We start from the raw sequence: 15,355 nt of genomic DNA on the forward strand, positions 1-15,355 counted from the left end.
CTGGCCAGGTGTAGCATCTGGGAGCAGGTGTTCTGCTTCTCTCATCTCTGTCCCTTTCTCACCATCTGAATTGGTGGTGAGAAGTCCAGCTGCTGGCCAGGTGTAGCACCTGGGAGCAGGTGTCCTGCTTCTCCCATCTCTGTCCTTTTCTCACCATCGGAATTGGTGGTGAGAAGTCCAGCTGCTGGCCAGGTGTAGCACCTGGGAGCAGGTGTCCTGCTTCTCCCATCTCTGTCCCTTTGTCACCATCTGAATTGGTGGTGAGAAGTCCACCTGCTGGCCAGGTGTAGCACCTGGGAGCAGGTGTCCTGCTTCTCCCATCTCTGTCCCTTTGTCACCATCTGAATTGGTGGTGAGAAGTCCAGCTGCTGGCCAGGTGTAGCACCTGGGAGCAGGTATCTCGCTTCTCCCATCTCTGTCCTTTTCTCACCATCTGAATTGGTGGTGAGAAGTCCAGCTGCTGGCCAGGTGTAGCACCTGGGAGCAGGTGTTCTGCTTCTTCCATCTCTGTCCCTTTCTCACCTTATCTCCATCCCTGCCCTGAACGTGTGCAGAGGCTCCTGCTGTGGCTTCCTCTGGCTGCCCCTGCCGCCCTCCCTCTGCTTCCTCCACTGGCTTGGATGGCTTTTGCTGCTCCTTCAGAACCCACATCAGTTCTTGTCTCTGACCTTGTATGTGTGGAGGGGAGCTTGTGCCTCGCCAAGGCACATGAACCATCCCCCCCATGATCCTGCAGAAGTGGCTGAAAGCCCCCCAGGGAGCTCTGTTATCCTGGTGCCCTCGCCCCCCTCGCCCGGATTGTCCGTGAGTCAACCTTTTGTGTTCTTCATGGCGCCGTCACCACTAGTGTGCTCTTTCTCTGGCCGCCTCACATCGTCCTCTTTTGTCTAAATCCTTAACTGTCAGTTCTGTGGCTTCTGCTGACCTGAGGGCCAGAACTTTTCACTGATCTCCTTGAGTCTAGTTGACCTCGGGTATCTCACTGTGCACGAGTGTCTCTGGTGTCTGTCTGTGGTATCTGTCTATCTGCTCTTTCTCCTCTTCTGATACTGTGGAAATCCAGCCCACTTCTTTCTCTGTAGCCTGAAGCTGTCTTGAATCTATGTTTCATTATTCTGACATTGAACGCTGTGTACTTTAAGCTCTGGAGTGTAAGGACTGTGTGTCCCTTCTATGTGGATTTTCTCCCAGCATCTAACACAGTGCTTTTGCAGCTCATAAGTAATGAACAGATACTTACCTCCATGCAATGGATGCATGTATGCACTTGTATGCACAAATGAATGAATGGATTGGCTGCTGTGATTTTCTAAGGTTCCAGTTTCATATTCAGAGTCTCTAGTTTTGTATCTTTAGTCTGACACTCTCCCAACTGAGCTATTTAGGCACTCCTTTTAGTTTTTGTATCTTTAGCTTGCTATGTAGCAAATTTCTGTAGGCATTAGGTTGATCAGACTGCAACCCAATGTCTGCTATGAAATCTCATGATCTGATCATTAAAATAAGATTTTCATTTTCTGCCTTATCATTTGAAACACAAAGATCTTTTTTTTTTTTTTTTAAAATGACCATCACAGAATAAAGAGAAATAACTGAATTCACAAAGCTGTAAGAAAAGCCAGGCTAAAATGATCCTGTATATTTTGCCTAAAGAGTGATGGGCCGGTAGTTTTTTTGTTGTGTTGTTTAATCGTGTGAGGTTTTGTTTTTGTTGTTTCTAGACTGGGTGTCAGCATGTCAGTGTCATCACAGTGGCCCATATTCAGAGTGGAAACTTGACCCTATTGTGTGTTTAACCCAGAGAATGCCATGGCATCCAGCAAGTCTTGGCTTGCATACCAAGGGTGACCCTCAGGATTAATTGAGAGTTGCCGAAAATAACTTAATTTTCTAGATGAACTTTAGAAACTTTAAACAGAACTCTCTCACCATAAATAGCTGGGCAGCTTTGTCCTATTTTTATTGTCGAGTACACAGAAGATGGAAATCAATATTGGAAAAAATGCTTTATTTCGCCCAAGAAAAAGATCATGTTCAACACGATTTTCGTTTTTCTTGGCAGGCTCTTCTCAACCATCTGTGAGTCCAGGGGAACTGTCTCTACCATCTATCCATCCAGCAAAATCAGAGTTAATTGTCAGTGTTGGCGACGAGATTAGGCTGTTATGCACTGATCCAGGATTTGTCAAGTGGACTTTTGAGATCCTGGGTCAACTGAGTGAGAAGACAAACCCGGAATGGATCACCGAGAAAGCAGAGGCCACAAATACAGGCAATTACACGTGCACCAATAAAGGCGGCTTGAGCAGTTCCATTTATGTGTTTGTTAGAGGTAAATGCTCAGCTTTTTTTGATGCTATGCTTAGGGAACTTTATATCCTGTCCTTAATTAAGGATGACATATAGATAGCTGAGTCATGGATAAAAGATGGCTGGGTCTAGAGAACATAAAACACAATTTTCTTGGTTAGTTTTCCCACATCTTCTGATACAGTCGGGTCTAACTCCAGCTGAAGGTCTTGTAAGGCTGTGATGCTCTTCCTAATGAGGTTACAATATGGTTTAGCCCATTTGTCCTGGTGGTGTCAGTAAACCCTGAGAATAAATTAGGCCCTTTGGGAAGACAGCATTTTAATGCCTTGAGATCCCAGATATTCCCACTTAGTAAAAACACTTCAGGGAACTAAAGGCCTCTAAAGGCCCCAAACAGACCAAAGCTTCAAATGAATTGACCCACTTTTAGAGAGTAAATTCCAGAAACAATTCAGTTGGTTAAGCACCCTCTATCCTTCCTGAGTTCTTAATAGTAGTCAGTTCATTCATTTAAAAAATTGTGACCTTTGAGAAATAAAAGGAAAATGTGATGGTTGGATTTCTGTACCTCATTTCCTGTGATGAATGCAGTGATTCATCTGTGTTTGTGCTTGTAATAACCTTGTCAGAAGGAGGTTTCCTGGTAGGGCCAGGGGAAGGGGTAGGGGAGGGGTCTTTTTGTTGGTATAAAAACTAGAATACTTAAAGCTTAAGAGACATACCAAGGTTATAGGAGGAGAAATAGTTTCAGTTCTCGTCCTGGGTTTGCAACCTCGTCTATGATATTGTGGAAGAAGATCCCAATAAATTTGTCCTAGATTGTGAATCTGAGTAACCTCTGGAGTCCCAGTTCCTCAGAGCAACACTTGGATAAGATCACCTGCTCTGTCTTCCTTATATAATTGTTTTCAGGGAGACAGAATTAATGCACATTCTAGCTCTATGGAAGGTTAGTAAAATTGACTCTCCTGTTCGCTATGAAGAAGGTCACCATGAAACTGAAACTGCCTCTCCTTAGTTCATCTTTTACTCTTTCCTGGGTGGATAACTGAAAAGAAATACACGTTCACAAGCCACAGCTAGCCTCTGGGTATGTTTCCATAATTGTTGAGCCACCCGTGTTCTGTTCTTTGACATTCAAGAAGGTACTCCGTAATTTCCAGGTTGTAATGAAGTGTCATTCTGCTTATTAATAGGATGGATAGACGTCTGAATAAATAGGGAAACTGCTGCATTAGCCAAATCAGTCTCACAGAGCGCTCAGGTTTTCTTTATAGGGGAAGTCATCCTCAATAACTTAGAACAATATTTAATTATTACCAGTTTAAGATGTTTAGATGCCTATATAGTTTGTCTTATGGCAGTGAAGGAAATCGGGGCATTAGCTCAAGTGACTGAGAAAAAATTAAGTGGGAAAATAACCAACTATAGCCTCAAACCATATTTCAGCCATTATGAGATAATTTATTTGCAGAATAAATTAGTTAGGCTGGGAGGTGCATAATTCATTTAAGAAAACTCTTTGAAAATTGGTCAAAATTATATGATAAGTGGATTTCAATTATGTCATTGGTTTATGTGGAGCACTCAATTTGCATGTGGAAAGGACATTTAAAAAACATTTTAGGGACTTCCCTGGTGATCCAGTGGTTAATATTCCACACTTCCACTGTAGGGGGCACGGGTTCGATCCCAGGTTGGAGAACTAAGATCCCGCATGCTGCACAGTGTGGCCAAAAGATGAAAAAACGTTTTAAGTATAATCTGTTGGCTCAACCATGCGTCTGTATGATCATTACACAGTATGGGGTGGCAGCATATTGTGTGTACAGAATGAGGTTTGTATAGAGGTCCCAGTCGGCCTAAGGCTTTCCCAGTCCATGCCAGGTATCACAGCATAATTACTAATTGTACCTCTTTCACGTCCAAGTGTCCTGGTTTGGACAATCATGTATTTACCACAGGATTGCTGAACCTCATAAGCTTCCTTTGTGCGTATAAATTTATTTGATTGCCAGAAATTCTATTTATATGTATCTTTCAAGGAATAGAATAGAGCACGGACCACATGTTATTTGTACTGTGTGGCCCCCTGATAGTTTTCTAGATTCTTTTCAGAAGCTGGAGGGTCCTGGAGACTGTGAACTCTGGAAAGAAGGTCACTCGGGTTAGTGGAGAACACTTTTCCCCACACTACTAGATGTCATCAGGCTGCCTATTCTTGGCCTATGTTCTTTGCAGTGTTACCCGTTTTAGAAAAAAAGCAAATATTATATAAATATTACAAATATTTATATTCATAAATATAATAAAACATTTATATGTATAAATATTTATATTTATAATTTAAAAATAAAATTTAAAATAAAAATAAAATTTGTAATATTTATATTTATAAATATTATAGTAAAATATTCCCAGAGTTTAAGAGCTGAGATTGTGGTATCAGTCAGACCTGGGTTTGAGTTCTTTCTAGTCATTTCTGGGCCACATCACTTAAGGAGAGTTGCTAGTTTTGAGAGTTCAGTTTATCTGTAAAATAGTGATAATGATAGCGCCCATCACATTATAGGTGTTTTGAGGATTAAATGAGAAAGGTAAATGTGTAATGGTCCAATCTTAGTGCCTGACATATGGTTAAAGTGTTACCTTTTCCTTATTAGTATAGTTCAGATAAATTCTACTTTCATTTGCAAAGAATAAAGTCAGCAGCCATTTGGGCTACTGGGGATTTTTGCTGTGTGAGAGCATTATTTTTTTTTTTTTTAATTTTTTGGCTGAGCCACACAGCATGAGGAATCTTAATTCCCTAAAGTGGCACCCCACTCCAGTGTCCTTGCCTGGAGAATCCCAGGGACGGGGGAGCCTGGTGGGCTGCCGTCTATGGGGTCACACAGAGTCGGACACGACTGACGCGACTTAGCAACAGCAGCCGCAGCCAGCATCAAACCTGTGCCCCCTGCAGTGGAAGCATTTGACCACAGGATTACAAAGGAAGTCCCTGAAAGGCAACATCTTAGATCTTTATAAAGTATTTTTATTGTCACTTTATATACGTGCTGTTTGAAATACTGATTGTCGGTTATGCCGTAGACCCTGAGAAGCTTTTCCTGATTGACCTTCCCTTGTACGGGAAAGAAGAAAACGACACGCTGGTTCGCTGTCCCCTGACAGACCCCGAGGTGACCAATTACTCTCTCACGGGGTGTGAGGGGAAACCTCTCCCCAAGGATTTGACGTTTGTGGCTGACCCCAAGGCAGGCATCACAATCAGAAATGTGAAGCGCGAGTACCATCGGCTCTGTCTGCACTGCTCAGCGAATCAGAAGGGCAAGTCCATGCTGTCGAAGAAATTCACCCTGAAAGTGCGGGCAGGTACAGGCCCTTGTTTGCTTTCTGCTAGGTGTCGGAACATCCATTGATTTAAAAGACTTCTCTTCTCGCTGGTCCATCTTAGTATGTTGGTCACTCAGGCGGCTGCTCTGATCGGTTCTCCCAGCCTCAAAGTAATGCCAGCTGCTTGTAAATTATTTCACATTTCTCATACTATATGACTGGCCCAAGACCCACCTCCAGCTGGGTGAGTCTACCAGGGAAGAGCAATTCGATGGTCCTGGGGACAGTCATTAAACCTACTGACATCAGGACATCCCAAAGTTTTGTAAATGCACAGTGTTCCTTTCAAGGAAAACTTATTTGGAAGCCTTACACTGTTTGAAAAGATTAGCATACAGATTATTCACTCCTTGATTCACTGTTGATCTGTGAATTGACTTCCTCCTTAAATATTTAATTTTAATGCCTTCTTAGACTGTTCACAATATGAGAAAGAAAGTACCAGGTGACAGTGGACCTTGTTATGAATTCGACATGAGGTAGAATATTTTGGTAGCTGGAGGATACCTAGAATTTTGTATTTCAGAAAACAACTAACTCAGTACCAGAGGGCATTTAGCTATTGAGTAGTTATTGTTAAGGCTTTTGAAAAGGGTTCTCTTTGGAGTTAAGGAAAGTTTGATTGTTTAAGACCTGTTATTTTAAGAAATAATCAAGATATTAATTTTACAGTACATGAGAAAGTTGCCTGTTTGGTTAAAAGGATGTAATTAGTTATTGGTCACATCCTCATGAAATCATCACATGAAATAAAGATAAAGGCAGCTTCACTATGCTAGGGTTTCTACCTAGCTTTGTTCAGGATTATTATCATCTCAAAGTAGACATTCTCTCTTTTTCACTTTATATTAATTAATTTACTTGAAGGACACACAGTTTAATTCCTGATTTCTTCAGGTACACAAGTAATGCAGATTGGTTAGTGCCATACTTTATATTTTACTTAAAAGACCACAGAGTGAGCTGGGCATGGCTTAGGAAAAATGGTAAGTTAAAATGTTAAGTTACAGTGCAACCAGTTGCTTGAGGGCCAGTTTTCCTTTAATTCTAGCCATCAAAGCTGTGCCAGTTGTGTCTGTGTCCAAAACCAGCTATCTTCTCAGGGAAGGAGAGGAATTTGCAGTGACATGCTTGATTAAAGACGTGTCTAGTTCTGTGGACTCTATGTGGATAAAGGAAAACAGCCAGGTGAGTGGATTGTCTTCTCCGTTTTCCTCAATGTAGCATGCTGTGTGGGAGGTTTGAAGGCTTTTCTTTAAAGAAGTGTTATTTTTTTTAAAAATGTGTTTTATTGATGTCTAGTTGATTTACCGTGTTGTGTTAATTTCTGCTGTACGGCAAAGTGATTCAGTAGTACATATATATGCATTCTTTTTCAAATTCTGAGAGAGTCTATTAATCATCCTGAGGATGGCTCAGCTGGTGTGTCTGTCAGAGGTGGAACTGTCTGGAGTGTGTTGAGATGCGTATTTCTCCATTTCATAGCACCATATGCAGACGTGTACATTCATTATGAGTAACAAACAAATGTCATTTTATAAATTTATTTTGAGAAAATTGAAAACTGCAGACTTGTTATTACTCTATACTGTTTCTCTGAATGACTTTAGTGGGGAAAATTTTTTTAAAAATGAACAGTTCAGTGAATAGCTACCTTGATTTTTATAAAGTTATTATGGAAACTACTCAGGCCAGATTATTTAAAATACTGTGAAAAGTTGCCATTTTCCCCTTCCATATTAAGAAACATGATCTTAGATATTAACCAGGAAGCCCTTCCCTCCCCCATGAAAAGGCCTGTCCATTTGAGAAATGGATTTCTTTGTATATGGGTCTGATTTCCTCCTTTGAGACTGCTTACCTGAGATCAGGTTGCTAATGGTTTTCTATTTGTTTTAGTTGCTATTAATAAAATGGTTGTCTTCAGTATGAAGCATTTGGACATGTTTAGGTTATCATTCATTTGACAAATGCATATTGAATGTCTACTATATGTCAGATACTGTGTTAGGCATATCTTAATAAATTTTGGCTAGTTATATCTGAAGGGTTTTTTCCCTCTGAATTCACTCACATTAATAGGAAGGACTTTGAAATGTCCAGTTTCCCTAGTATTTTGCTTTTAAGATTCCCATTGACTGATTTTTCAATAATATCTGTTTGTATAATCTTGGCCATCTCGTTAATTTGCTATCATAGTAGTTTTTCTTCAGTACACACGTATGTATTACATTGGAAGGAAGAAAATACTGTCTTTTCTTCCTCCTCATGCTCTGAATTGGCAATTTTATGCCTGTTTAGAGAATCCTATGCTAAATAAGTAACCATGGCAATTAGCATAATGCAAAGCATTATGATGGTGTTCCTGCAGACCTGTGATGGATGATACCTTGCTAAGTGAAGTCTGCCATTGACTAGGAGAATGGAACCGATGTCTCCGAGAAAGAAGTCCTAGTTTTCATATCATATAACCTAATAAAAACAATAGCTTACATATGGATTTTTGACTAACCCTATAGAACACAATCCCATATTAATTGCCTTTCTATGATCCTTGATTTCAGATGAGAGAACAGTTTAGACTATGTGTGTAGCTGAGCCTCTGTATAACTTGAAAATTAGCCTTTCTGAGATGAGAAATAAATTGCCCCAGGCAGTTTTGTTCTGAACCATTTTTTCCCAGGAGCCCTGCTTGCCATTCCCAATTAATCCACTGGCACTGGTAGATAAGGCTGCAGTGTTGGGAGCTCTTTGGGGAAATCCCAGTGCGTACCTCCAAGGGTTAAGGAAAACCAAACCACGTGCAAACACTATGTAACGTGTGACTTGCAGATGGGGCTCGTGGCTGAATGCCAGAGTTCATCCATGAATCTTTTGCTGACATCCTTTGGCTTAATTTGGAATACTTAGTGCTATTATAGCACTATCAAATTATTTTAAAAATCTGTAGAATTTGATTTGAATCATTTAGGATAAGTTTAACTCACAGTGAAATTTAGGGTGAATTGAGTGTTGGAGAGTTTCTGCAATTGTTTGTTTTAAAATGTAAGAGAATCTTGGAGTTTATTCAACACTATAAATCTTGGTTAGCTTTTCTAAGGCTTATAAACTCTCATATTTTAACTGCTTTTAATCATGGTCTCTGATAGTATCCTAAATTATGGCCTCCAGGTTTGGATGTTGATATTGTATCAATTATTGACAAACTATTCCTTCCAGCACCAGTGTATTCATTGTCCTGTTTAGCTCCCTAACAATGGACTCCTGGGCTCTTGCAGAAACTAGAGGGAAGATTTGGTAAATGTAGAATATAGTATGTGACCTGTCCATCGTCCTCTGCCTTGACAGAGGAGAAGTCTGAAACATGATGGACTAGGAGAGGCCAGAGAAAAATGTCATTTCCCCTTCGTCTCTTCTTAACAATTGCTGTTAGGCAGCAAAAATGTCAGATTTCTGCCAATTATTAGAAGAATCTCTTAGAAGGGAGTATCTTCAAATCAACACAGTGCTCCCAGACTAGAAAGGCCTTTAAAGACTTTTGTTCTCTTATTCATTTTTGGGAATAAAATTTGAGACCATAGTGGCATCCTTGACTTAGCCAAGATCTCACAGTTAGTTAAGCAAGCAGGTTTCTCTTCTTTTTATTTCAAAACATTTAGCTTTGGCAGTCAGCTTTTATGTGTGCTTATTTTAGTGTAAAAAAATTTTCTAAAAATATAATAACATGAGAAAAAAGAGAAATAGCTATAATTCTGCCACTGTACATTAGCAGCACTGTGCAATAAAAATAGAATGTGAGCCTCCAATGTAATTTAAAATTTTCTAGTAGGCACATGACACTAAAACAAAGTAAAATCAATTTTTAATGTATTTAGTCCAATGTATCCAAAGTATTTTATCATGCAATCAACGTAATTATTAATGGGCTATTTTATACTACTTTCTTTCATATTAAGTCTTTAAAGTCTGGGACACATTTTATATTTACAACACCCTTCAGTTTGCATTTCAAGTGCTTGCAGTCTCATGTGGTTAGTCCTTATAAATGCTATATTGCCCACATTTTTTCCCATGTTTCTTTTCTCTCTGTCCCCATGCATATGTATGAACACATGGTTACTGAGGTACACTCATTCTACACTTTCTACATAAAATAAGCATTTTTAATTTTCATGTATTCATAGTCTTTTTGATACCTGGTACACACTAGGTCATCTCTAGTTTTTCACTTCAGCAAATATCTTGAAGCTTTTGTTTCCTGTTGAGTTGTTTCTTTGAGATAAATTTGCTGGAGTTGATCAGGGCTCTGAACATGCTTCCTAGTTGCTTTCCAGAAGGATTGTTCTGCTTTACAGTGCTGTCAAAATGGTCTAATGCTAATAGGTCCACCATAGCCTGTACAGGGAGTCACCCTTGATCTTATTCCATGTCAATATCTGCTGTTGTTTTGGGTTTTTTTAGTTGTTTCTCCTCTCCCTTCTACCCCTCCCCATTGTAATAGGAATGTGTAAAGAAAAAAAAAAAATTGAAAGATGCAGAAAACTCTATGCTCTTCCATTTCATTTTTCAGAGAATGGTTGTAGTTTATATTATGGTTTTTTCCCCATGAGGTTTCCATACAAGAACTCTCTCCATGTCTTATGTGCAGACAGATATTAACAGTAGGATGGTGATATCACACGAGTAAATACACAACCTTTTTTCTTCAGCTCATGTGTAAATAATTTGGGGTTTGGTCATACATGTCTTGTGTACTTCTGAATGCTCTTTAATAATTGCCAAAATTCTGCTGGATAAGAACAATAGGATGAATTTTCAAGTTAATCTTAGACATTGTAAATTTACTTTTATTAATGAAAATAATATAAATGTTAATAAAATAGAACATGATTGTTAGTAGTGATGTGTTTTCTTTCAATCACTGGGCTATAGAATAGAAAATATATAAATTCCAGGCAAGAGTACTGGAGTGGGGTGCCATTGCCTTCTCCAAATATGTATATAAAACAGGAAATAGTGATAGGATGCAGGTATGCTGACTTGTAAAATATCAGTATCCTGTAGTATTTCTTACATACTAGCTTTTAAAATTTGGCACTGTTTTTTAAAAAAATGTTTAGCACTGCAGAGAATTTGGAATTATGTATGCTGTGTTTATTAAGAAATGAATTTTCATGTTTTTTCCCAATTATTAATAATGACTATCTTTCAATATAATCCTGTAATATGAAGTGTTCCAGTGACAGACTTGTCATGATGTTTTATTATTCTTACTTAAGTAGTGTATAATGAATGCTAATATGGAGAAGTTAATTGCTGCTATTTTTAATTTATCTAGGAAAGATCCTGAATATAAATTGTATGGTAATCTTTGATTTCTTTCTTCCCCTCCCCTTCTGAGAGCAGCAGAGTAAAGCACAGACGAAGAAGAATAGCTGGCATCAGGGTGACTTCAGTTATCTCCGTCAGGAAAGGCTGACGATCAGCTCAGCAAGAGTGAATGATTCTGGTGTGTTCATGTGTTACGCCAATAATACTTTTGGATCAGCAAATGTCACAACAACCTTAGAAGTAGTAGGTAAATATCTCTGGGAATGGGTAAATTACTTGGCATAGTGAATGAAGAAATTACCTAATAGTTTCCTTTTTACATTAATGGAATGTTAACAGATTCTTAGGGATTTTAGTATCACTGAATGAAAGAATGAATGAATTCGTGAAAAAAAAAAAAAGTCTTCCAACCAGAGCACAAAAGCAAATCCTACCCATTTAATAGAGGCAAGTGAAAAGCTGTAACTGTGAAGGTGTTTGAACATGTCATTCTCTGCTTAACCCCCCTACCCCAACAAACGTAGGTTTAGCTTTTCCTAAAATTTTACTCCTTGCTGAATGACCTGAGTTTGGAAATGGATGGAGACTTTTTCCTTTGGAGAAAGATGTATGCTTAGACCTCAGTGTATTTCTCTGGATCTTTTGGTGAGGTTCTTTGGCCGTTTGGTTTATTGTTTTACAGTTCATGGGCTCTAATCACTTGGCAGCAGAAAGGGCTGAACTGACTTTTCCTTCTCAGTATGCCCCTCACCTTACCCTGTCCTCTGACCCTACAGGCTATAACATAAACCTTCAGGAAGGCAGCCCACTGGGCATGGCTCCTTGTTTCTACACAGCATAAACAAACATGTTAACCTGTGCCCTAACCTATATCATAAGTGGTATACACAACTGGTTTAGTTTTCCCTGATCTAGCAATCTTATTAAATACTTATTTCCTAAGCATCTACTTAATGAGAGCATATTGGTAAAGTACATGATGTTTTTGAGTTACTGGAAAGTATAGTAATTTTATAATTATTTCTTTAACACTTTTTGGGCTCTCAGTATTGTTTGCATTTAATCTATTTTCTTGGTGTTTTGTTTTTGCGGGGTGGGATGCCACCATATTTTCATTGCTTGATTTTGATTAAGTACTTGTAGAGTGGTGAAATTCTTCCTCATAATTTTATCAATAATAAAATTATATATTTGTTTTCATTTCTCTCTATCCCATATTTCTTCAATAATTTATGTAGCAGTGTTAGAGGTTTGCAATTTATCCTACAATTATCTCATATGAGTTAGGTGTTTCTGCTCACGTTGTAATGGAAAGTGTCTCACCAAAATGAATGTGAAAAAGACACTTTATTTGCAATTACAGAGCTAGCCCAGAGAAAGGGTACTATTCTGTCCCTAAACATGATTGTGAACCATTTATTAATTTGAATAAAAGGCTGTGCTTTTAAAATATTAAACTCCATAAGTGCTAATTTGCTAAGTTGATTAGGGAGCATGCTGATATATCAGCTTCAGCTCCAGAAAGCAATTAGTAAGGATGTTTTGAGCATATTGTTGTATGTAATCAGATTTTTAAAATCCATTCATCAATTTCCAAGAATATAACTGTATAACTGGAAAGACTTGGGGCCATGTAATCTGAATCTGTACTGTTTCGGGAGAGAGTTGGAACGGGACAAGAGCAGGAAGAGACAGAGAAAAGTGATCTTTAGGGGCTGGGAGTAGAATCTGGACACAGTGGAGTGATGTGCAGCACAAGACTTTAGGATGACCCCTACCTAGTTTTGAACTGGGCTCTACCACTTAAATTTCAAATGCACCCCACTTTAACTCTGTCTCTATTTTCTCTTACGAGACACACAACCTCTAACTCCCAAGGCTGTAGAAGGGAGAAAAGCAACAGATTTTATAGATGTGCCTGGTATAGTGTTTGTACTTGATTAACTGTTAATGTCTCATCAGTTTCTTAAACCATCCTTTATAACAAGCCAGATAGGATTTTTTGATTCTAATAATTCTTACACTTCGTGAATTTGAAACTCCATTCTATTATAGGACATAAAACCATATTGACCAAACTAGACTGTAGAAAACTCTGGAGGAACTAGTATTTTATTCATGATGATTGTGACAGAAATCAGTGCAAATAATATTGCCTGTGATATTTCTATATTTTGCATTGTGTTTTATCTTTGAATTTATGACCTTGAGCACCTGAAAATTTAATGTAGCTTTCAGATAAAACATTTATTTCCTCAAAACTAACTTAAATTAGCTTAAAGAATGACAGAGGGGCACCATTTATGATTCAGGTATTAGAACAAGCTGTTGGTTTCCAACTTGATTTCATTTGGATGTTTTTTAAAATTTCACCTGAAAAATGTTTCTCCATTGATACAAAGGACAGTTGGATTCCATTTTTTTTTTTTTTTTTATTCTGAATCTGTAGGAAACTAAACTAAATATTCTAATGGCAACCTCCTGTGGGGTACCAATTGCATGTTAGATGCTCTCCAGAGGATATCTACTCAGTAGGTGGTGGTGGTTTAGTCCCAAAGTTGTGTCCAAATTCTGCGACCTCATGGACTAGCCCACCAAGTTCCTTTATCCGTGGAGTTTTCCAGGCAAGAATACTGGAATGGGTTGTCATTTCCTTCTCCAGGAGATCGTCCCCTCCCAGGGATTAAACCTGTGTGTCCTGCATTGCAGGTGGATTCTTTACCGACAGAGACACTAGGGAAGCCTGGGGTGTAAATATATTTGACTAAATAGTACCAGAGATAGTGAATGACAGTCTTAAATGTTATAATTCCATCTTACATTTTGAAAAAGAAATAAAACAATAAGATTAAAACTCCTTCATAATTCCACTAACTTGCTATAAACCATTTTTAGGGTTTGGTATATGGTTTTTGGACTTTCCTGGTGGCTCAGATGGTAAAGTGTCTGCCTACAATGCGAGAGACCTGGGTTCAATCTCTGGGTTGGGAAGATCCCCTGGAGAAGAAATGGCAATCCACTCCAGTATTATTGCCTGGAAAATCATCTTGCAGTCCAAGGGACTCTCAAGAGTCTTCTTCAACTGCAACAGGATTTTAATTATACATGTAATCTTAGGTTCTCTTTCTCACTTAAAGTATGTGAAGGCTCTAGGGTATGCTACAGTAAGAAGCCAGCCTTGGCCTCTCACTGTGTATATTCACGTTTAGTTTCTGCCTTTGGGTAGCCAGCTATATGGCTTTCCAGGCCTTGGTTTCTTTTCTCATCTATAAATTAAGGGTTACAAGGTTCTCTTTCAGTATTGCTGTAAGATTAAATATTTGTCATAATTATTAAATAAAATATGCTAAAGAACTTAATGCAGTTCTTGGAACATAGTAAACATTTCATAAAAGGAGGTTATAAATATAATATTGGCAATTATTTTATTATGGTCTTTTTCAAGTTCTTCATTGTATTATTATATAACCATTTCTAAGGGCTGCTTTATTTACTTAACCAGTTCTCCCTTTTCTCATTTTTAAGATTATTATGACTATGGTAAATAGCACTTCTATTTTGCATGTGGCTATCTACCTCACTAAGAAGAGTTCTCTGTATTAAACTGAAAAATAGATAATTTTTTATCTAGAAATGCTTTCTAAAGGAGTTGTGCCAAATTACAATGTGTAATTCAGCATGCTATTTTAATTACACTTGCAAAATTATTATGTTTATTTCAAATTAGCTTTGCTAGTTTTCCATAGAATGGATATACATTATTTTTAACAGCTCTATTGAAGTTTTGCTATTTTTAATATGTGAAAAGGGATCCCCTATTTAAATTACTAGCTTATTTTTGCTTCTATATTTTCATGTCTTCTTTTTCCTATTACCTTAATTAATTTTTCTATATGTAGACATTTGAAAATGTTTATGTATTCAGATTTGTCTTTTATAAGTTTTATTTTTTTGATTGCTTCTGAAAAGCCTAGAAAACTGCCCCACCCCCACCCCCACACCCAGCTTGGTCAAAGTTTAATAGAAGTCAATTTTGTTGTTTAGTTAAAAATATGGCTTAATTGTTAAAATGCTGTTCTGAATCATCTGTGATGTATGATATAAGAGATCTAAGTTTAGTTTTCTTTAAATACTAAATTACATTCTTCCAATATTTGTATTGAACATTGAGGCTATCTTCCCCTCCTTGATTTAGGACATCTTCTTATCACATACAATTATATTGGGTCTAGGAATAGGCTACTTAGTCCGAATAATTTTTAGCATAATATGCATCAGGACTAGTAGTTCTAAAAGACTTATTCCATGGTGATAG

At 38.0% G+C, this 15,355-nt stretch overlaps 1 protein-coding gene across 4 annotated transcripts in view; it reads left to right on the forward strand.

Moving 5' to 3' along the window:
• KIT (KIT proto-oncogene, receptor tyrosine kinase) overlaps positions 1-15,355 on the forward strand; it is an 83,439-nt gene that overhangs the window by 34,536 nt on the left and 33,548 nt on the right. For 2 of the 4 annotated variants that reach the window (XM_068975680.1, XM_068975683.1), the window contains exons 2-5: positions 2,063-2,332; positions 5,407-5,688; positions 6,761-6,897; positions 11,116-11,287. In XM_068975680.1, the coding sequence (XP_068831781.1) occupies positions 2,063-2,332; positions 5,407-5,688; positions 6,761-6,897; positions 11,116-11,287 (861 nt within the window). The remainder of the gene's footprint in view (positions 1-2,062; positions 2,333-5,406; positions 5,689-6,760; positions 6,898-11,115; positions 11,288-15,355) is intronic. The other 2 variants (XM_068975681.1, XM_068975684.1) reach the window with 1 other exon arrangement.

Source organism: Capricornis sumatraensis, chromosome 7 (assembly GCF_032405125.1).
Source record: "Capricornis sumatraensis isolate serow.1 chromosome 7, serow.2, whole genome shotgun sequence".
NCBI lineage: Eukaryota > Metazoa > Chordata > Mammalia > Artiodactyla > Bovidae > Capricornis > Capricornis sumatraensis.